The sequence below is a fragment of the Phyllobates terribilis genome, unplaced genomic scaffold (assembly GCF_046119375.1).
Source record: "Phyllobates terribilis strain yellow unplaced genomic scaffold, ASM4611937v1 Scaffold_3__8_contigs__length_932513732, whole genome shotgun sequence".
Classification (NCBI taxonomy): Eukaryota; Metazoa; Chordata; class Amphibia; order Anura; family Dendrobatidae; genus Phyllobates; species Phyllobates terribilis.
In genome coordinates, this window is record NW_027362763.1 from 399,735,501 (window position 1) to 399,759,482 (window position 23,982).

General features: G+C 41.5%; 1 protein-coding gene across 4 annotated transcripts in view; it reads left to right on the forward strand.

Annotated features, from left to right (window-relative positions):
• Nucleotides 1–13,147: 13,147 nt before the first annotated feature.
• Nucleotides 13,148–23,982, forward strand: part of KCNQ5 (potassium voltage-gated channel subfamily Q member 5) — an 866,735-nt gene continuing 855,900 nt past the window's right edge. For 2 of the 4 annotated variants that reach the window (XM_073675562.1, XM_073675559.1), the window contains exon 1: nucleotides 13,149–14,759. In XM_073675562.1, the coding sequence (XP_073531663.1) occupies nucleotides 14,362–14,759 (398 nt within the window). In that variant the 5' untranslated portion in view covers nucleotides 13,149–14,361. Of the gene's footprint in view, nucleotides 14,760–23,982 lie in introns of all 4 variants that reach the window. The other 2 variants (XM_073675560.1, XM_073675561.1) reach the window with 2 other exon arrangements.

Sequence of the window (23,982 nt, forward strand, 5' to 3'; positions counted from 1 at the left end):
TATTTCCTGTAAGGGTCATTCATTCTGCACAATCTCTGCCTTCTGATCTACTGTTTTAATTATAAGCAAATATCTGTGAGAATGCTTCACTGTTAGCTATACTTGCACTTATTCTGCCCCATTAAATCACATAATCAGTAAACTTCGCACTGTCAGCTATCTAGTCAGTAGGCTCTACAGTATCAGAAAATCCACATAAATACCTATGTTTCTGGTTTTCAAGGTTTTATTTAGATGTGGTGACTCATTCACACTCATCCCTCCACCTTTTAAACAGCCGATCTGGATAGATGTAAAGCCCCCCCCATCATACATAATTGATAGCTGTCGGGTGAGTGATGGTTCAGCCAATCGTTTGGCCAACGGCTATCTCTCCTAACTCCCCCATCAGCTGAGTGCTCCTATGAGAGAGCTGGAGCCAGAATCCCATGGTGGTGGCTTATCTTACCAGGAGCAGAAGGATTGGCAGTCTAAAATCGGACATGCTTGATCCTTCTCTCCTCGATCATCATCTGTCAGGGAAAAGTTCGATTTTAGACTGTCCCATAAATATCAGGGGGTTCAGCCAATGTTTCGCAATAATCAGAGCTGCCTTCCCTGAAGAACAGACAAATGTTACTTACAAAATTTTTCTCTCAGTCACAAAACATGATGGTCATGGTTATAAACTTGATTTTCTCTATTTTTCAGGACAGTTTATAAAAAAAATTATAAACGCATTATAAAACCATAATGGATCGCTAAGATTTTAAGTGATATATGTCTACTACAGCCCATAATTCTGATAATAAGGCATTAGTTGCATTCACTGTGAACTATAAAATTATGCTAATTCTAGGCATATAACATAGTTTGTAAAGCCGAATAAAGACTTGCGTCCATCAAGTTCGACCTGTTAGTTCTGTAATTGCTAAAGTTGATCCAGAGGAGGGCAAAAACCCCAAATGATTTAGCCAATCTTCACCTGAGGAAAAATTCCCTCCCGACTCTGAAACCAGCAGTCAGAATAAATCCCTGTATAAACCTACTATTTTATTTTATTTTTAAGTATATGCTGAAATCTGCCTGGTATCTAGAAATGCATCCTGTCCCCGCTTGAACTGGTGTAGTGAATCCGACATTACCGTCTCCTCACTCAGTGAATTCCATATTCTCACTGCTCTTACCGTAAAGAACCCCTTCCTATGCTGGTGCAGTAACCTTTTCTCTTCCAGTCTTAGTGAATGCCCTCTTGTTACCGTAACATCCCTCCTTTTGAAAAAATCCCGGGCAAGATCTCTATACTGTCCCCTAACATATTTGTACACATTTATTATGTCCCCCCTCAACCTTCTCTTTTCCAGGCTGAATAGTCCTAGTTTTGCCAACCTCTCTGGGTATTGCAGTCCCTCCATTCCCTTTATTAATTTTGTTGCCCTCCTTTGTACCTTTTCAAGCTCATTTATATCCTTTCTATATATTGGGGCCCATAACTGAGCACAGTATTCCAAGTGTGGTCTGACCAGTGCTTTGTACAGTGGAAGAACAATGTTCTCATCCTTTGCAGCTATACCTCTTCTGATACATCCCATTACCCTGTTTGCCCTAACAGCAGCGGCCTGACTTTGGGCACTCCAATTTTGTTTGCTATCAATCAAGATGCCCAAGTCCTTCTCCATCTCTGAATTCCCCAATGATTTCCCATTCAGTGAGTACTGGTGACTTCCATTTTTCCTTCCCATGTGTATGACCTTACATTTCTCCTCGTTAAACCTCATTTGCCATTTAATGCTCCACCTACCCAGCTTATCCAAATCCCTCTGTAGGTCTGCACTGTCCTCTTTTGTATTAATTGTTTTACATAACTTTGTGTCATCTGCAAATATTGATATTTTACTATTTATCCCGTTGACTATGTCGTTAATAAAGATATTAAATAACATTGGGCCTAGTACAGACCCCTGTGGTACCCCACTAGTGACGCTTACCCATTCTGAGTATATTCCATTTATAACCACCCTCTGTCTTCTATCCCTTAGCCAGTTTGCTACCCACTTGCAAACATTTTCCCCCAGCCCCATCATTCCCATTTTGTATACCAACCTATTATGTGGCACGCTATCGAATGCTTTTGAGAAGTCGAGATACACGACATCCACTGGTTCCCCCTGATCTAATCGAGAGCTAACCTCCTCGTAGAAGTCAATCAGGTTTGTTTGGCAGGAGCGATTCCTCATGAATCCATGTTGGTTCGGGATTAAAAGATTATTAGCATCAAGATGCTCCGTAATCGCCTCTTTAATGAAGCTTTCAAAAATTTTGCCCACAACGGACGTCAGACTCACCGGCCGATAGTTTCCGGCGTCACTTTTCGCTCCCTTTTTGAATATTGGCACTACATTCGCCTGTCGCCAATCAAGTGGTACAGACCCAGTCTCAACAGAGTCCTTAAATATAAGATATAACGGTCTGTCTATCACATTACTTAGTTCCCTTAGTACCCGTGGGTGTATGCCATCAGGTCCTGGTGATTTGTTTATTTTAATGCTACTGAGGCGTTTCTGTACCTCAACTTGGGTTAGATTAGTCATACTTAGTGGAGGATTAAGCTTGTCACTTCTCATTTCTCCTGTTAGTTCTATTTCCTTTGTGAAAGTTGTCGAAAAAAAATTATTTAATAGATTAGCTTTATCCTCATCTTTTTCTATGATTTTGCCTTCCTCACTTTTTATCGGTCCAATATTATCCGGTTTAATCCTTTTACTATTTATATACGTAAAGAACAGTTTGGGATTTGATCTACTTTCCCTAGCAATACGTTTCTCTGTTTCCTCCTTCGTTATTTTTATTTGTTTTTTGCAGGTTCTCGTTTTTTCCTTGTAACACATTAGTGCCTCCTTACTGTTTTCCTGTTTTAATCTCTTGAATGCCTCTTTTTTGCTATTTAACGCCCCTTTTACGTTCTTGTTCAACCATATTGGTTTCCTCTTATTTCGGGCCCTTTTATTCCCATACGGTATATACCTCTCACACTGAGTATTCAGAATTCTTTTGAAGGTTTCCCAATTACTATTCGTATTCCTTTGATTAAGTACTTTGTCCCAGTCAATAAGTTGAGGGTTTTCTATCAGCTGATCAAACTTCACCCTCCTAAAGTTTAATGTTTTTGTTGTTCCCTTATTGATAACCCTACTGAAGGGCATTTTGAAGTCGATAATATTATGGTCGCTATTACCTAGGTGCCCCCCTATCTGTACCTCAGTTATTCTATCAGGCCTATTAGTCAATATTAAGTCCAACACGGCCGTCCCTCTCGTTGGTTCCTGCACTAGTTGGGAGAGATAATTATCCTTAATATTTGTCAAGAACCTTTTTCCTTTCTGAGATCTACAGGTTTCTGTTTCCCAGTCAATATCCGGGTAGTTGAAATCCTCCATTACAATCACTTCATTATGTTTTGCTACTTTGTCTATTTGTCCTAATAGCAGATTCTCATTCTCCTCTGTTATATTTGGTGGCTTATAGCAGACCCCCAGTAATATTTTATTATTATTTTTTGCCCCCTCTATCTCTACCCACATGGACTCGACCCCCTCTTCTCCCTCTCCTATATCTTCCCTTAGTCTGGGTTTTAGACATTACTTTACATATAAGCAGACTCCTCCGCTTTTCCCCTGTTTCCGGTCCCTTCTAAATAAACTATAATCTAATAAATTTACCGCCCAGTCGTAGCTATCATCTAGCCAAGTCTCTGTTATACCTACGATGTCATACCTCTCCTCCGATATAAGCGCCCGCAGCTCATCCGCCTTATTGGTCAGGCTTCTTGCGTTGGTCAGCATGCAAGATAAAGCTTTGGGGTTATTTAGCATCCTATTCTTCTCTAACGATCTAACTGTACTATCCCCACCCCCCTCTCCACCCTCATTATATTCACTTCTCCCCTTCCCCCTTGCTTGCCTCACATCCCACCTATTTCCTTGGTTTCCCCCCCTCCCCCATCTCTAGTTTAAAAACTCCTCCAACCTATTAGCCATCTTCTTCCCCAGCACCGCTGCACCCTCCCCATTGAGGTGCAGCCCGTCCCTACGGTAGAGCCTGTAGCCGACCGCGAAGTTGGCCCTGTTCTCCATGAACCCAAACCCTTCTGCCTTGCACCAACTCTTTAGCCACTTATTCACCTCCCTAACTTCCCGTTGGCGCTCCTGTGTGGCTCGCGGGATTGGTAGTATTTCTGAGAAAACTACCTTGGAGGTCCTTGCCCTAAGCTTCCTACCTAGGTCCCTGAAATCATTTTTAAGGACCCTCCATCTACCACTCACTTTGTGATTGGTGCCGATGTGGACCATGACCGCTGGGTCTTCGCCAGCCCCACCCAGTGACCTGTCAACCCGATCCGCGATGTGCCGGACTCGAGCGCCAGGGAGGCAGCACACCGTTCGGCGATCCCCGTCTTTGTGACAGATTGCCCTGTCTGTCCCCCTAATAATATGTACAAGTTTCTCCAGCTTCAAAAAAATCAAGGATGCGTCATTTTTTTTTTACATAGAGAGTAAAATAGTGCTGCAATTTTATGGAACTGTCTAGGGATTTCTGGATGGTTGGCAAGCCTGATGATGGTCCTTATCTTGTGTTCAAGAGTAGGCATATTCCTTTAAAAACAAAGGTATCTGTTTAGACTTTAAGGTGTTGTTCAGCTGTTTAAATTGTTTAAAACACTGACTTAGGATGCACTAAAATATTAAAATAATCGCAGACAGTTCTGAGAACTGGATACCTAAAGATGCAATCTTTAGGGAAACCATGCCAAAATGGACATGCCTGTTCTGGCAAATTTATGGATTTGTATTGTAAGGTGCCTCAGCGAGGTAGTAATGGGCGAGCTGTAGCCCCTGCTCGCTCAGGCACCCTACAGACAATACGTGTCCTCCCTCTGACGTGTGGCTGTGTATGTGGTGCTCTCTACTTACTTCAGACCATCCGATTGTGGCTGCCTCCAGGCATTTCTCTTCTGGAACCAGGGCAGCAATAAATTCAGATAACAAGAGGTTCTTAACCATAACTCGGACTTTACTTGGGGAAGAGGAATATATACAGTATTTACAGGCAGATATAATGGATGACAGGCTATCATCTCCATCACGGGTGCTGGAAACATCTTCAGCCCTGGTTCCCTCTTTAAGTGAAGCATCTCTATGACTCTATTCTCTAGCCCAAGAGAATCTTCCTCACCAGCAACAGTATATCCGGATCCTATATCTACCCCACATCTTAGCTTGGAGTCCTATCTTCCTCTGCTGCTGGATTTTTTTTTATTATAATTAAACATGAATAAGTAATACTCACATTAGTGATCTCTGACTGGTCTTGTACCAAAACTGTTTGGGTGTCTTCCTAGTCTTTTTACTCTCTGCTCAGTGGAAACATGTACAGTATGTGACCAATACATCACTCCTCTGGGTGAAAGAACTGGTGAAAATACTATACATATATCAAAATAGATGGCCAAGGGGCTAAATAGAGGGTTCTGAGTAGAGATGAGTAGAGACGAGCGGACTCGTAGAAACTCGGGTTCTGGTACCCAACCTGAACTTTAGCCCAAAGTTCGATCCGGTTACCAGAACTGTACCCGAACTTGAACCAGAACCCGAACCCCATTGAAAACAATGGGGACCCGAACTTTTGAACTGGAAAATTCTCTTTCTCTCTGCCACGGACTTCCCCCGGAACTCTGAACTTTGCAACGGACTTCCTGCAGAAGTCCGTGTTCAGCGTTTAGCACCGGACGTGGACTTCCGGGAGACGTTTGTGTTCAGCGTTTAGCACCGGACACAAAGTGTCCAGTTTGAACACCAAACTTTTAACATTTCTAGGGATGAGCAATCCCAGAGCAGTCCGCTCTTCTCTAGTTCTGAGAACAACTCATGAGTGACCTTTATTCAAGACAATGTGAATTGCCTCCTTACTACCAGGGCTGTAGGGTAGGATTACAACTATTGGTGGTAATTTTGAGTTTTTACAAAAGAAAGTCATTCTATTATCCCTGCAGAAGATACCAGTCTATAGATGAAGTGCCACTAAACATACCCTACACCTTCACATCTAAGAGATGTCTAAATTTGGCATTTCTAAGTCTTAATACTTGTTCTAAATTTATTTCACTTATTAGGACCTATTGTTTTCTTTTGGACTCCGATGTGTGGGAAAAGTGACATAAGACCAAATGGTTAGCTGTTGTCACTTTACCTTTTAATTTTATGAGAAAAAAAAGAAATTAAACAAGATACATCAAAGGATATAGCTTTTTATTAACATCATTTTCTTTGGGAAGCTTTATTTTTTCCATAAGAATTAATTATTCCTGAAAATGTTCATTTCCCCTCTTTATTACAATGCTGGTATAAAAGCATTGAAAAGTCACACAATTTAGCGTAACTTGGAATTGCACCTACATTTTGTGACTTTTTGTGTTTTCACACTAGCTTCTCCCAGCTATGACAAAATGGGCAGGCTGGGACAGGACAGGGGCATGGCGGGCACAGGACACCACAGCTCCTCTAATTCATTGCGAGCTGTGGCATTCCCAACAGGTGTGAGATTTCTAGCGTAGTACAGAGAGAGGAGACCTGCACCTCTTCATGAATCAGGAGCGTCTGACTCCAGCACGCCCTCTCCTTAAGACCAGTGTGAACAATGCCGGTCTTAATGAATTAGGCCCTATATTTTTATAAATCTTCCACAACTTCTACTTTTCTTCCCATGGTGGGAAACTTTATTCTTTTCCCTTTCTGAAATCCATGCATTTTGGTAACTCTGAAATAGTTTCTCTGGAAATTGTATTCTTCTCTTTACTCTAGAGTGGGGTTTCTCAAACTTTTTCTTCTGGGGCCTCCCCAGACAGACCAAGCTATTGCTTGGGCTTCACCATTAATGGTGCAAGGTTATGCCAAAATGAAAAAATACTGCTCAATGTAGGTTTCGCTTCTTTTGTTTCATGTACTCTGTGCAACTTTTAAATGAGTACTTGAAAATAACTACAAAATGAGTCAATTACAGGATGTTATTAAAGAGATTTATCCAGTCAGAAAAAGCACTGTGCAATTTATAATCACTTCTCTGTCCTAATGGAGATGAGCTAAAATGCATCCAAGCAGAAGGATCTGAGGAAGATAGAAGGAACTGACTGAGGCCATGATCACACATTCAGTATTTGGTCAGTATTTGACATCAGTATATGTAAGCCAAAACCAGGAGTGGGTGATAAATACAGAAGTGGTGACGTGTTTCTATGATACTTTTCCTTTGATTGTTCCACTTCTGGTTTTGGATTACAAATACTGATGTGAAATACAGACGGAATACTGAACGTGTGCACGTGACCTTAGGCTAAGTAAGTTCACAGGAGTGTATAAAAAACTTTCATCCAGAAAAAACTGACAATTTTGCATCTGTATTGTCATCTGCGTGGCATTCATATGCAATCCGTGATGCATTTGTTTTTATACATCAGCAGTGAGTAATATTTACAAGATAAAAAACAATAGCAATGCATCCATATGTATAGATGCTATACAGTTGGGATCTGATTTTTTTTGCGCACCCATAGACTTGAATAGGAGAGCCTCATCCAAAATACAGAAGAGACTACTGCATGCTGCAACTTTTTTCATAAGGACATTTGGTCCGTGTAAAAAAATCTGTCATCTGAACAGTCCTATTGAGTAACATTGATCCAAGTACTGTCAGTTTTTTCCATGAACAACACTTGGAACTAAAAATGCAGTTGTGTGATCTTAGACTAAAACTTTTTACCTTCATTATTACTACTATTTAATTAAATATTTGTAGTTATTCTTCTTCTATACCAGAGTCATAGTGTCACAGGTTTACCGCAACAGAGAGGAGCCAGAAGTTTGCACATGTAAAGTGCCATGGAATAAATGGAGCTATAATAATAAATAAGAATGATAATAATAATTCCTCCCAGTCCTGTACTCACTAAAAGCCTTTCACCTTTATATTAAATGGTGCAGGTTTCTTTCAGCAGTGCATGGGTTAATCTGCTCAGTTGTGAGCTCCTGGAAGCTTTCCTGAATTAAGGCTCTCTGCTGTCCATATTTAGCCACTCCCTGCTCCTATATATACTGGGCTTTTGCTTCGAGTCATTGTCAGAGCTAGCTTATGCTGCTTGGTTCTAGGAATCTAGGAGTGTGGTGGAGAGTGGTTATTTGAGAAGGCATTTGGTGGATTTCAGGTTAGACTGTTGTGTGGTTTAGGTTGTGTGTAATCCTCTTTTTCTCCTATTTTGTTTTTTGATGATTAGTATTTTACTTTAGCCATCTTTGTATTACCTTGTTAGTCTGGTTGGTGTACTGCCATACACTACTACTCCCCTCTTCCCTGGGTGGGGGAAGGGAACAGACTGAGGGCAGATTGAGGAGCTCAGACAAGGTACGTGGCCCCGGCGTCTTCACCTTTAAAAGTAATCCAGGGAACAGGGCCAACTAGGGTGCATCTAACGTTAGGGACAGGGAAGGAGCCCCTGGCCCCGGGATACCCGACAACAGAGTCGTAACACATATAGTATTCAGAGTTTGCTTGCAAAGTATTTAAACTAACACCAAAACATTTTCCGATTCTTTCACCATTGTTGATCAAAAGCTTCATTTCATTGATAAGTCTTAGGGCTTGTACACATGAATGTAAAAATCGGACGAGTGCTACCTGTCTTTTTTATGGATTAAGTCGTCACCATGGTACTCTATGGGGCCAGCATGCACGAGTTGCATCCAATTATCAGATCGCACTCAACCATTTATGTGTATGGATCAGTGGAAATAATAGGGTAAGATTTTCACAGACTTCCAGAATGAAGAGGATGTAGATCTTTTTTTCTTTATTCTCCACATCTGAGAAAATCAGATAACACTCTGATCAAACCCTGATAAAGAGACTAGAGTCTCATCAGAGTGTGATTAGAATAATCGGACTGATTTTCTCAGATGAGAGAAAATCACTCGTGTGACCCTATCCTTACAATGTAATGTTTTGAGGTACATCTTCTTCAAAAAATTTGGCATATGTTTAATCAATCTGAAAAAAGGAGTGCTAATTCCAAGACTTCAGATTTTTTCTTTATAAGTCATCACTTTGTGCTGACCCCTGGAGAAACGTGAGCTGTTTCCAGTGGTGGCATCTTTGGGCCCTGCAGTTGCACTAAACAGGAACATTTACATAAGCTGAAATATTGCTACTGTATACAACTTACAAGGAATGTATCAATATTTTTTTTACTAATTAAACAACCCAGATACTGATAAAAATACTTTTTTTAATGTTATTTTACGATTCCTGTTTTTTTTTGTGCTTATGAAATGAGCAAATTGATTATAATAACAGAATTTGTGTAGAATTTTTAGGAATTCGCTGAAGCCAGGAAATTCAAGCAATTTGCATAAATCACTTTAAATGGCTTCAGGAAAAATCTATCTTTGTACCATATTAACCAGTAGATAGAAAAATACTAAAATTTGAGAATCCTCAGTGGTTAATGATACCTTTTAATGACTAACTGAAAAGATGGTAACAAATGGCAAGCTTCCAAGACTACTCAAGTTTCTTCAACCACTGAGGACTCAAATTTTAACTCTTTCACAAAAATGCGCCGTACATATACAGCGCATGACGTGTCTCCTCCTTTGATGCGGGCTCCAGCGCTGAACCCGCACCTTTCCAGGGACATGACACCAGATCTGATCAGCTGTCATGAGCCCCTAACAGCCGTGGGTGGAATCGCGATCCACCCGCAGCTGTTAACATATTAAATGCCGCTCTCAATCTTCAACAGCGGCATTTAACATGGCTGCACCAGAAGCTTGTCACTAATCCCGTCTATCTGTGCCCTGCTGTGTGTAGCACAAGCAATCGGATGATCGCAACTTCTAGTCTCCCTTGGAGACTATTGAAACATGTGAAAAGTAAAAAAATGTTTTTAAAAATATAATATAAAATAAGTAAAAAATATAAAAGTTTAAATCACCCCCCTTTCGCCCCATTCAAAATAAAACAATAAAAAAATCAAATATACACATATTTGGCACTGCCGCGTTCAGAATCGCTCAATCTGTCAATATATAAAAAGAATTAATACGATCGCTAAACGGCGTAGTGGAAAAAAATCAAAACGCAACAATTACATTTTTTTGATAGCCGCAACATTGCAATAAAATGCAATAACAGGCAATAAAAACATGGATCTACCCCAAAATGGTATCTATAAAAACTTCAGCTTGGCACGCAAAAAATAAGTCCTCACTCGTCCTCAGACCCCAAAAAATGGAGACTCTATGGGTCTCAGAAAATGGCGACTTTTTTTTTAACAAACTGTGGGGTTTTTTTCACCCCTTAGCAAAAAAAGAACCTATACATGTTTGGTATCTGTGAACTCGTAAGGACCTGAAGAATAATAATGGCAGGTCAGTTTTAGCATTTAGTGAAGATGGTAAACAAAAACCCATAAAAACTGTGGAATTGCATATTTTTTGCAATTTCACCGCACTTGGAATTTTTTTTCCTGTTTTCCAGTACACGATATGGTAAAACCAATGGTGTTGCTCAAAAGTACAACTTGTCTTGCAAAAATCAAGCCCTTACATGGCCATATGGACCAAAAAATAATAAAGTTATGGCTCTGGGAAAAAGAGCAAAAAACAAAAGCACAAAAACAGAAAAGGGTCGCGGTGTGAAGGGGTTAGTAATCTTCCAAAATGGTTAAACGTTACAGAAGATTGCATCAGCCATGGAACAATCACATTACATTGAGTGCGGCTGGGTGGACTTCCCTGCAATCATAAGCAGCTATCACATCACATGGTACAGCAGAGCCAATCAGAAGGGACTATCGTAGCCTGTGTAAAAGAAAGAAAATGCAGCAGCCATATTATGGTGAATCTTTATGGGGAGTGGATGTCTTAGCTCAAAGCTTAGTCATTGAGATATTGAGAGAATGCCGTTCCTGCTCTACCAAGCACACACTTCGTTACAGCTCGGGCTCTACCGCCCGATGGGGTATCCCCAATGAGGTGAGCAATCTACAGGCAGTCCTGTGGAAACCACAAGCCGCAACCTGAGACCGTCCACCACAGCAAAAGAAGGTAAGACCTTCTGATACGTAAACAGGACTGTGCCTACAGACTCGCAATCTCCAGTAAGCTAACGCTGCCTACTCTCTCCTAACCTACCAGGGCCGCGGTGCCACAGCGTGCCAACCTGCTACAATTCACGCACTGCCAAGATCGCAGTACTGATCAGCCTTTTTTCCACCTGCACACGTGTACCGCATTAAGTGTATATTGGGGACATCTCCAAGCGCACATCTGTCCATCTTACGGGACCAGGTCTGTTTATTTACCATATATGCATCAATGTTAGCCACAACATCTACTTACTGTACAGTAGGTATCCTGTCAAGTGTTTTTTATACCCACTGGATTAGATTATATTAGATTAGATTTTACCAAATCTACAATCTATCTGCCTTCTCTATCTATGCTACCAAGGTGTCACAAACATCTCGCCTAATTCTTTCTTCTTTCACTGACCTCCCACACGCTCATAGGAGGTTTATAAACACCGTCCTGATATTCAGGCACTGACTTTTATAACTACAGGATCTAATTACCTAGATCATCTAGAAATCATCCTCTTATTTCGCTTTTCAGCATCCTCCCTAGTGGGTTCTACAACACCCTACGGGGCCGCTACACTATATCCTGACCTTAGACCCGATCCAGGTATAATCACTGGGTCCCAGATCTAATTACCTTTAAATACAACTAAAACTCTAATTTTACCTTCTTCTCTTTTTATTCAGGGGATGACCGCTACCCCAACCTAAACTTTTCAGCATTCCAAACAGCCACCCAAGTGACCTAACTACTAACAGCTACCCGATCCAAAGCAGGACTCCGTCTCTGGAAGCAGGACCATCCTCAACATCCCCCTCCCCCTAATTTTTATTTTTATCTCTACATCTCATGTTATTTTAACCCTAATAAATTATTTCTGTTTTAACCATTATCTATTCCTTTACAAGTCATTCTCTTAGTCCTGTGCAAATTACCTTAATTTTATTTCTTGTTATATACCTATTCTTACCTCATTGTCTTTGTCTGTATTGAAATGCTACCATATGGGGAGCTCTGGCCAATTGTGTTGCAACTTTTGGAAAATCTTATCCTCTTATGAATCTTCACCCTCTTTTTTTTATATAAATTTGTTGGAAAATTATATATCTTTGTATTTTAAATCCAGTCCTGTGGAAAATTGAATCTTTCTATCTAGGATCAATTTCTTTCTGGAGCTTTACTCTTTTCTTCCATGGAGATAAAATACAAGAGGCGCTGACTGTGTAACACCGTGAGCAACAGGTATGGGTGAGTCGCTCGCCTGATCAGGTTGTACACAACTACGTGAGGAGCGATGTACAATCCAATAATGGCTGCTGCTCCAGCCACTGTACTCAAGAAATGGAGAGAGGACATAACAAGTAAGGGAGAGAAGAGTGCGGTGGATCCCGGGCGCTGTCGCTGACAAAGGTTAATACAGGCACTAAGTATAAAAAACTTTCAATTTATTGCAATGCGTTTCGGAGTAGAACCTGCTCCTTCCTCAGGTGTCAGAATAAGAAAACTTTCAATTTATTGCAACGCGTTTCGGAGTAGAACCTTAAATCCTTGCCTCAGGTTCTACTCTGAAACAAGTTGCAATAAATTGGAAGTTTTTTAGATTTACCGCCTGGATTAACCTTTGTCAACGGCAGCGCACGGGATCCACGGCACTCTTCTCTCCTTTACTTCTAGGGGGTTTATTCTAATTTGTTTTATGTTTGTTTAACAAATAGGTAATTTTAAAAAAAAATTTAAATTTACCCCTCAGACTGAAACAGCAACCTAAATAAAGATTTCTGAACTATTCAATAAAAAGATGCTGCTGGTCACTTAACCCATTAATGTAGAAGCGCATGAAACATAAGTCTTAAGATGATGCAGCTGCTTTCAATTCTGCCTCCACAACTGTGACAGCCTCAGTTTTGGATGGGCTTATATAATAGAAAAGCTGCTCAGCCCACAAAGATCTCCACCCCCAAGTCAGACTGGTGGTTGCACCTGTGCCTCAGGACGCCAGCACAGACATGTAGGCGCACAGTGAGGAGCATATATAGCATGTGAAGGAAGGGGAAAGGAAAGAGCTGCTGCTGCCTGAGAAAGGAGGAATGTGGCCAGCTGCTTCTCCCCCACATCACAGTGTTAACAGCTTCTGTTCATTTCCCCACACCCCCTCCTCCACTCCCACATCAGCCTGAATGTCAGCAGCAGCAGCACCACCAGGAGAAGTACTGTAGCTGCAGGCTGCCCAGGGACAAGTGACTGGCTCCATCTTCAGAGTTATTGGATTTCCCTGGAAAAGTTTTTGGAGGGTGGTGGAAAGTGCAGCTGCCTGGAAGTTGTGGGTTGCCTTCTTCTCACAGCTCCTGGTGTTATAATGTATGAAGGTCTAGCTGTCTAGATGTGGCAGTGGTGGAGATCTGTGCTCCTGCCAGCTCCTCCACTTCTTCTGGATGAAGGCACAGCAGCCTGCTGGACTGCCAGGGCTGTGTGATCACTTGTCTTCTGTCTGGAGGTTCAGCTGCCTGCTGGATGTACAGAGCTGTGTGATCACTGGCCCCTCCTGTACAAAGAGCAGCAAGGGAATTCCAGAGCTGAGCTCCAGGAGTGACATCAGCTGAGATCATCTTGTGGGATCTGTGTTACATGGGCACTCTGCAGCTGGTGATCTGTGACCATCACATGCCCGTCTATTCAACACAGCCAGGAGATTGGAGCAGTTGATGGCAGGGGCTCTGGTTGGAGGTGGCACCTTCTGACAGGGAGTCACACAGGTTGGCAGGGGCTGAGACTAGAGCACATCTTGGTGTGTGACCCGGTGATCACTGCTGTGCCTCCGATCTGCTGGGCATGGTGCCCCCACACAGGGCAGGGAATCCGATCTACTGAGGAGGGCGACCACTCTGGAGGAGAATATGTGTCTTCTTGCTGTGACAGAGCAGAGTGATCGCACCGGAGAGTGGAGATACAGTGGAGTGGATGAGAAGTCCCGTCTACAGCAGCTCTGCCCCTGACATCTCAAGTGACAGACCCTCAGAAAGCCCCTGGCGTCCTGCACACACAGCCTTCCTGTGTATACGACTCATGTCAACTTGTTGTGATCTAGTCTGACATCGTCCAGTCTCAGCCTGAAGCACTGCCACCTCGTCCTCAGGTCTGCTCTGTGCATGCACTCAGAACACCTCGCTGTGCCCTCTGTGCCCACACTGGTGATGCCATGCCCCGCAACCATAGTGGAGGCGAAGAGGGAAGCTCTGGGCTCTGGATGAAAAGCAGCTCTGGAGGGAGAGGCAGGGGCAGGGACCGCTACTACGGCATGAAGGATGTGGAGTCGGGTCGGGGCAGCAGGGTGCTGCTGAACTCCAACAGAGGGGACGGGCTGCTTCTCCTGGGAGCAAGTGACACTGGCAGAGGCAACAGTGGGGGGCCCGGAGTGGGCTTGCAGGAGAGCCGCAGGGGGAAGCAGGGAGCTCGCATGAGTTTGTTGGGGAAGCCGCTGTCCTACAACAGCAGCCAGAGCTGCCGGAGAAACGTCAAGTACCGGAGGCTGCAGAACTACCTGTACAACGTGCTGGAGAGACCCCGGGGCTGGGCATTCGTCTACCACGTCTTTGTGTGAGTACCAGACATCTGTATAGGATGTAGAGCCCCATAGCATGAGCCTGATGGAGTCCTGAGTACAGGAAAGGCACATGGGCAGTCATCTGTGGGCACAGGCCTGGCATCTCATAGGGTACTATGTGCCAGTGAGCACTGTGCTGTGCATTATCATTACTATCTAATGTATGTACACATGGCAAGGAAACCAAAAGCATGTAATGCATGACAGGTCCCTGACAACCTGCACATGGGCAGTCATCTGTGGGCACAGCCCTGGCTTCTCATAGGCTATTACATACCAGTGAGAGCTGTGTTTTGCACTTTAATTACTACATAATATATGTGTGAACTTGTGAAGAAACACAATAGAATAGGAAGCATGATGGAGCCCTGACAACCTGCCCTGGCACACGGGCTTTCACTGTCGGCACAGTCCTGACATTTAATGAGAGCTGTGTTGTGCACTGCAATCACTACCTAATATATGTAAAGTTGTGGCAATTCATGCGTATATATATATATATATATATATATATATATATATATATATATATATAGTGCATGATGGAGTTCCGATATCCTACACAGTGTCATGGGTTTACTCATGTAGGCACAGACCTGGCATCTTATAGGGTATGACATATTACTGTGAGCTAATTCTAGGTACACACATAGGATTCAATGAATGTACAATACATATTGCCAACATGCACAGTCACTTGTATTGAAGGATGGTATTGTGCCCTGTGAACTGTATACTCTGATACAAACCTATACCTTGATTATATTGATAATATAATGATTTATATTGATATAACCTGTATGATTACATTGATGCAATATATAATACGCTTTTCACATCACATGCAGAGGCAGTCCTGGAATCTTATGCAGAGTTGTATAGTATTCTGTCCATTATTATGCTGTGTAATTAGCACATACTTTATGTATGATGTAAAATGTATTATAAAACGAACCCTTATAAAATGTTTGGTCACAAGGTCTTTTACATGTGGAGTCCCGGTATATTGTAGAGTCTTATATACTATTGTGAACTGTTATAACTTCATGTGGTAACTCATGTATCATTTCAATAGCCTTCAATGTATTGTTAGTCTCATGCAGAAGACGCTGATAACACTTACTATATGGGGGGTTTCCCATGTAGGACCAACACTTACTATATGGGAGGTTTCCCATGTAGGACCAACCATGTCATTTTCCATTGTAAACTATTAACTGTCTGATGGAGCTCAACAAGTCATGTACAAGTTTGTGTGTGAACTGTGCACATTGGATAGAGGATGAGCATCTGCCAGTGAGGTCTGCTAGCATGGCCATACATGGTGTTATTTTTCTGACAATTCAGGGAAGATTTGATATTTTCCCACAAACCATGGTTCTGTTGGGCTATTCATTATGTAGTGATTTGTGTAGTTTAATAGTCATTTGCTTTAAATATTTATAATGCACTTCAACACCACAGGCCACAATGGGAAATAACATTTGCGTTATTAACATCTGTCTCCGATGATGGGCTGTTGATAAGCTTGGAAATCGTTTCAAGTGATATCTGCTGTTTTGTCCATCTCAAATAATCATCTGCATTACTATATAATCCCAGTGTCTGTTACTATGGCCTTAATGTAAAAAAGGTTTTCCAGTATTGCTATGTCCCGCTATAGGTGGCCAGCTGCTCAATGTGTGGTAGCATGGCACTTTCACATCCCTTTTTTGCATCTATGTATCTATCTATCTATCTATCTTGGATATCCATATAGAAGACCCCAACATTTTACTGATATTCTTCCAGGAACCCCAGTACTGAATCCCCCTTTAAGAAAAATGGCACCAAGCTCAGGCAGCTCAGATGTAGGTAGCTCACTCTGGACCAGAAATGAATGGAGATTGCTACAGACCTGCATTTGCAGAGGAAGCACTGTCACTTGGTGGAGACAAGTGAGATAAGTTTCTGAAATAGTAATGGGCGTGTTATTATCTAGGGCATAATTAGATTTCTGCTTATGGCTGAGAGAAGGAGGAAACCACTAACTGTTGCTGGTGGGCTCTGTCTACGTGACTCACACTGTACTTTTATAGTGTCTAGAACTAAAGCTTTCATTAGCATTGCTCTCATGTTACACTAAAACTCACACACCATCAGTCTTTTATCTGTAGTGTTGATTGTGGAGCACATTTGTTTTCTGCTACCATACTGCTGAACATGCAGCACGCATTACGTATCATTACATTTTTGTCTCATACCCATAGTACATAGTATTTTATAAAGTATTCAATGCACTGGTCTCCGATAGTACTTGTACATGTATTTATTTTCTATAAGCCTAACATATTCTACTGGAACAAACAGTTCAAATAGGAGTCAGTTTACCAGTCGTGGATATAGCAGTCACAGATAATTCCCTGCAAGGACATGTCAGAGCAACATTTTATTAATTAGAAAAAAAATAGATCCCAGTATCCAGTTAGAATAATTGTAAAATAAAAAAGCCTTATTTATCTCATTAAAAATCTTGTACTATGTGAATATGATCACACCAAAAATGGATTTTGGCTTTATGCCTTAAACATAGTCTGCCCACCTGAGTAAGGCATAATGGCGAAACACGTAAGATCACTATTATTGCTCCAGTTGTACACTTGGATCCATTTATTTCTAACATATTCTACTATGTTTTACACAGAAGTCTCTTAATTATTTCAGCCCCTCTCCATAATAGGGTTCACAATCTAATTTTTTTTTATTCCAGGCCCAAATATTAATACATTCCCAATAAGGCCATATATTGTAAGCTAGGGCTACACGAGAGGAGGAAGGAGACAGTAGATGATATAGCAGTGTGGTGGCAGCAGGGGTTATATTATGTTCAAAAAGTTTTTGTATGTGGAATTTATAGAAGATCCACTTCAAAATCCACACCAAAGAGTATTTTAAGCATTTTTTTATGTGGATTCACTTCAAAATCCACATAAACAATCTTAGTGTGAACATAATTGACCTTTATTGTAGGCTTGTAGGTTGTAGGCGTTCTTGAGGATGTGGCTTTCTCGGTTGTAATAGAAGTTTTCAAGTGTGGAAGATAACCTGAATGATTGGGGTAATGAAGTCCAGAGAACAAGGGAAGCACAAGAGAAATATTGGAGATGGTTTTGTGAGGAAAAGATCAAAAGAAAGCAAAAAAGGAGGTATTTTGAGAACCAAAGATTATGTGTGTGAAGATGACATACAATTAGGTTAGAGATGTGTAGAGGTGACTGGTTATGGATGGCCTTGGAAGTCATTGTTAACATTTTGAACTGAAATTTCAGGGTAATGGGTCAGTGAAGGGATTGTGTGAGGGGGAAGCAGAAGAGTTATGTGGGGAGGTGTGTGAATTATTGGGGCAGTAGAGTTAAGAATGGATTGGAGGGCTGCAAAAGCATAAGATAGAATAGAAGGCCACATAGAAGGATGTTGACGTTGCCTAGACGAGTAATAACAACAGCAGCAGACGACAGTAAGGCTATGTTCACACATCATGTTTTTTTTGTGTCAATTTTCTGCAGCAAAACCTGATCTTCAAGGGCATTTTGTTCAGGATTTTTCTCGCAGTTTTGGTGCTTTTTTGATGCATTTTTTATGCTTTTTTTCAGGGTTTCTTTAGCGTTTTTTTCACTGTCCTTCTGTCTCTTTTTATGCATGTACATAAAGTTCTGTGAAAAAAAAAGTACCCCATTCTATTTTGGCATACCAAACGGTGAAAAAACTCATTTTGGTTCGTTTTTGATTCATTTTTCAGCGTTTTTTCACCACCCATTACTTCCTATGGGTGAAAAAACGCTGAAAGAAGCGTCATGCTCTATTTTCCAAAAAGCCATGCCAGGCACAAAATCCTGAACAAAAAAAAAAAAACATGATGTGTGAACAGAGAATTCTGGTTTCTCATAGACTTTGCTGGTACTGCAAAACGCAGCTGAAAATTTGCATAAAAAACTGCTGAAAAAAAAATGAAAAAACCATGATGTGTGAACATAGCCTAAGGGCTTGAATGTGTGGTTTGAAGGACAGGGTAAAGTCAAAGGTTACTCCAAGGCATTGGACTTGGGAGACTGGGGAAACTTTAGAGCTCTTAAGTAATTGTGATGTCCAACGGGAGGTTTCAGCAAGGTGGTGGAAAGAAAACTAATTCAGATTTCTCCATGTTGAGTTTAAGAAAGCGTGAGGAGAAGGTGGATACAGCTGGAATTTTGGACAGCAGAAAGGTGACATCTGAACTATAGAGATACATTTGAGTGTCTTCAGCTTAGAAGTGGTATTGGAATGAAGATGATCTTTCATACTCATGTTTGACTTTTAATCAGCATTTTATTATTGTATTGTAGGAAATGATTAAAGGGAATTGTATTCCCCCTGTATTGAATGTGGAAATCCTGCCATGCAAACACCTGCTATGTAAATGATATATGCTTTTGCTCTTCTGTGTGTTGCCTTCAGTTATCATTTTGCCTCCTGTATTATAATTACTTTAGTACAACGCTCTTAAACTTTCAGAAACAAATAAAGCCAGAAATAATTTTGATGTCGTAATAGTGACTATAATGATCTCCTGGTGGTGTACAGATCTACTCAGTGATTTTTGGTTATTCCTTGTTAATAGCAATCCTACTTGAAATGTGAGTACGAATGATCCTTGGGAATCTGCTTCTAAAAACTTTCTAGTGAACTGAGCCAAAGGCGGCCTTACTAAATATATAATGTAACAAGTTCAGAAATACACTGAAACATATGCAGTATTCATATCCTGGATAAATTGTTGTTATGCATGAGCACACATCGCTTCACAAGTGCTTACACCGTACTGATTCATACGGTACATGGGGGAAACAAGGCCAGGCTTATAATTAACATTCAGTCACCATGTGAACACTAGAAGTCGCGTCATGTGGGAAGCTGCTTATAATAAAAGCCTGAAGGGTACCTGACATTAAAAAAAATGCTGACATGTCAGAAGTTTTGATTAGTGAGCGATTGGTTGCTGAGACCCCCACTGAACAATAAAATAAAGGACAGGAATGCTTTGATGGGCTTTATGTCCCTTTATTTCTGAGGGGACCTGCTTGACTTTCTTTGGAGAGTAATGTACTGAACCATTTTAAGTATATAAAATTGCATTTACTTACTTACATCAGTCGCTGCCTCCAGCAGGCTAAAAATTCAATTTGGTAGCGCAAGTACTTGTACGTATCCTCAAGCCAATTTCAGAGGAGGACAAATAACGTTTTTGTAATATATATTTTATTAACCCCCCGTGATTTACTTTTACATGGGTACAGTAGCATATCTGGAGAATGATTAATTCCTCTAACAATAGAAGCTCTCCCAGTGATTAGTTGATCCGTCGGCTTCTGGAACTGCAGTAGTAATAACTGAGTAAGACCACTCCTGGCTGCACATATCCTGTACCGAAAATGTCGTAATCCATTGCCAACCATTTCAATTTAAGGCCGAACAGGTCACATGTTGGTGGGTCAGATCTGCTGGACTGTGGACGTCTCAGCGAATTTTGTGTTTAATTGAACTTTCCTACATGCGTACAATTAATTTCCTTCTATAAAGACGCAATCCCATCTATAATTTTTTTATTAAATGCGTGTATATTCATGAAATGTAGTGTGAGCGTATTAATGTACTCACCTACCGTTGCTCTCTCCGGTGTCCAGCGCCGTTCTTCTCCTCTTCTGAGTGACGTCACCGCTCTACGGACTCTCCACGTCATAATGTGCTCTGACCTGGGAAGTGACTTTTACAATGTAAAAAGCGTCAGAACGAGGCTCCAAAGACTTAGGCTGCGTGCCCACTATGCGTTTTTCAAGCGTTTTTGCTGCGGAATTTCCGCAGCATAAACGCCTGTAAAACGCTTGGTAATCCATGCCCCATGGTCCCCAATGAAAATCTGCATGTTCTGTGTCCATGCTGCGGAATTTTCCGCAGCAGATTTTCCTTACGGAAAAATCCGCAGCATGTCCATTATTTCTGCGTTTCTGCATGCGGATTTGAGGTCCCAATGCATTTGAAAAACGCAAGTCAAATCTCAAATCTGCATGTAAAAACGCTGCAAAAACACGGCAAAAACGCATGTAAAATCTGCAAGTGTTTTTACTGCCCAGAGCATGCAGAAACGCTGCAGAAATTTTCTGCTTCAATTCTGCATCGTGGGCACATACCCTTACATTGTAATAGAGACTTCTGGCTCTCGCATACAGTATAGAGTCTCAATTGTGGTGACGTCACTGAGAAGAGAATGGCGCTGGATGCCGGAAAGAGCAGCGGTAAGTGAGTATATTAACACACTCACACTACATTACATACACATATACACACGTTTAATAACAAAAATATAGTGGGAGTGCTTATTTAAGGGAATTGTGTATTAATTGTTCTTGCACAGGGGTCCTCTTCTGTCTGTTTCCGCCCCTGCTTTCATGTAAAGTCTTTTTCTTTCCATATATGTTTCGTGGTAATCTGGATGATAATCTGTGTTTGTCATGGCACCTGCCAATGGGATTGTCACTCTCTACCCCATTCTCTTCATAGTTGACTAGTGACCCAATGATGATCCTCACTTTATCACTGCTTTTGTTAAAGTGGCTGTCTGGTACTTTAAAAAAAATGCCAGAGTGTTTTAATGATAAATACAACCTTCTTTCTAATTACCTTGCGCTGTTGATCATGCCTGTGAGCGCCGCTATCGGTGACTGCTCACAGGTATCATGTGACCCCCGGCTGCAGCCGGCACTGACATCCGTTGATGTCACGACAAGTTGCGGCTGCAGCCGGGGGTCCCTCTTCCGCATTCCACCGGTGGCTGCTTGGTTGTGGGTGGGGTTATTCCCCTGCGTCACACCCGACATCCACCTTGCGCTATCCTTCTCCCCATTCATTGGGAAAGAACGCGGTGGATTCTGGGTGTGACGCAGGGAATAACCCCACCCACAACCCAGCAGCCACCGCGGGGACCCCAGCGCTGAGTCACGCCTCATTTGTTGTGACGTCACCGATAGCGCCGCTCACAGGCAGTATCAGCAGCGCAAGGTAATTAGAAAGAAGGCTGTATTTGTCATTAAAACACGTTGGCATTTTTTTAAAAGTACCGGACAACCCCTTTAAACATTTAACTGAAGGCTGTGGTGGGTGGTCATACAGTGGCATCTATTTCCCATAGGACTGCAGTATAAAAAGTATATTACTCCTCTACATGCCACCATAAAGGATTGCTCAGGCATTTGCACTATTCCATGTAGTAAAAAATATAGGAATCCAGATGATGCATGCCGCTAACGGCTGGTGAACAGGGGTTTATGGATGCACCGGGATCTTTAACGTTGCATATGGTGAACATTCACTAGAAACCAATCAAAGAATGCACATAATGAAAACTGTTCCCATTCAAAAAGATTATATTAAATATACTGTATTATGTAAGCTTTGTCAAGGCACACAATTAAAAACACTTAAAGGGAGCCTTTCATTTCCCCCAAACATTATTAACCTTCAGATATGCAGGTTAATAGCAGTCTAAACCCATGCGATACTGATAGCCCGGTTTGCTTTCTACTGACTGGTGACTGAAACTGTGCTGGAACGCCTCTATGAGCGAAAGCCAAAAGCTGCCTGGAGGAGTAAAGTTCATTTCCTCCCAGCAGCCTCCGGCTTTCAGTCATAGAGGCGTTTTGGTGTAGCCTCAGTCATTTTTCAGTATACAGTGAGTGGTGACTGTAAGCATACCCTGGCACATTGACTGACAGCCATCTCCGCAGTGCATCAGTGCATAGCTGGGGGTCAGCTTTAAGTTGTGAAAAATTTGAAATTTCAAGCAGTTTTACTCCACAATTAAGTAAAAAAAATGGCACCCTACAGGTTTAGTCATAGGGCTTTCAATAAAGCAGTTCTATGGACATATTTCTAGTTTCTTTGTTACATTTCATAAATGAGGTAAAGACATGATAAGTGATACCAGAACACAAAATGTGAACTGATTTACGTAACTATGCACTATGCACAGTGTACACAGAAAGCTGCCAATCAGTAGTGTTGGTGGGTTTATACAGAGCTCAGCATTCAGAGACTTGGTAGATCTGCAGTAGGTAAAACAGCTGTTTTATAAAAACTACAGCAATCAGCCCAGTAAGAGATACATCACTGGAATCAGGTTCCCTGCCCCACATCATACTGTGCTCAGATATAGTAGCGAAAACCTGCTGACAAATCCCCTGTAAATTACATATTCCGTTCTGCTACATCTATATGTCTTCTGAGTAAGGCTAGGTATTGCTGTAAGTTACTGAATTTTATCCTTTCATTTTTCGTGAAGCTGCTGCTTCCTGAAGGCAGAGTTTCTGTAGTCCGAGTGTCAGTATGCATGATGACCCGTGGTTAATGTCACTGCCTGGCTGCCACAGGCGTTCGCTCTCACAGCCAAGAATCTACGGCTGAGCTGTAAATGTAATGTTGGCGTATTTGTTCTCATCATACAGTGGAGATTTCACAAAGAAAATGCTTGGTTAAACCTGTGTAAACGAAATGATGGTTTGAGAGTTGTTGGACTGATGTTGGTAGAAATGGCCGATCATCAAACTGAGGACATAATGAGCGACTGATTGAAAACAAATGTTTGCTTTGCCCTGAAGTCTCCAATGTTTCCAGTGATTTGAAGGGGCTGCTACTGCTTTCCCACAGTGTTTGCTTGTCAAGTTATGTAGTCTGTGGATTGAATTAATGTCCTTACAACTCCGGAGTGGTAATTTTGTTTTTATTGGAATTGCTTCTTTTTTATACACAAATCACATTTCATTTATTCCTTTCTTTTTTTTGTTAAATAAATATTTTATTCTGCCATCAAGAGAAACACTGGCAGTCTTGCAAAAAGTCAACTACAGCTTGCATTTCAAGCATAACATATTGTATTAAGATGATAAAATCAAGGATAAAAAAAATGCAGTAGGGGACGTTCACACAACGCAGATTTACTGCTCAAATTTTTTAAACTAAAAATCGCTTCCATTTATCTGAATGGAGAAGATTTGCTAAAATGCACATGGATTTCCTCAACCAGTATTATAAATTGGATAGTCACAAACATGTTTGCGTCAATCTACCTTTAGGCCTTTGTCAGACAGCTAGAATTTGAGCGCATTTTAGCATTCATATTTCTTTTGCAGGTCACAGCTCGTCTGCAGA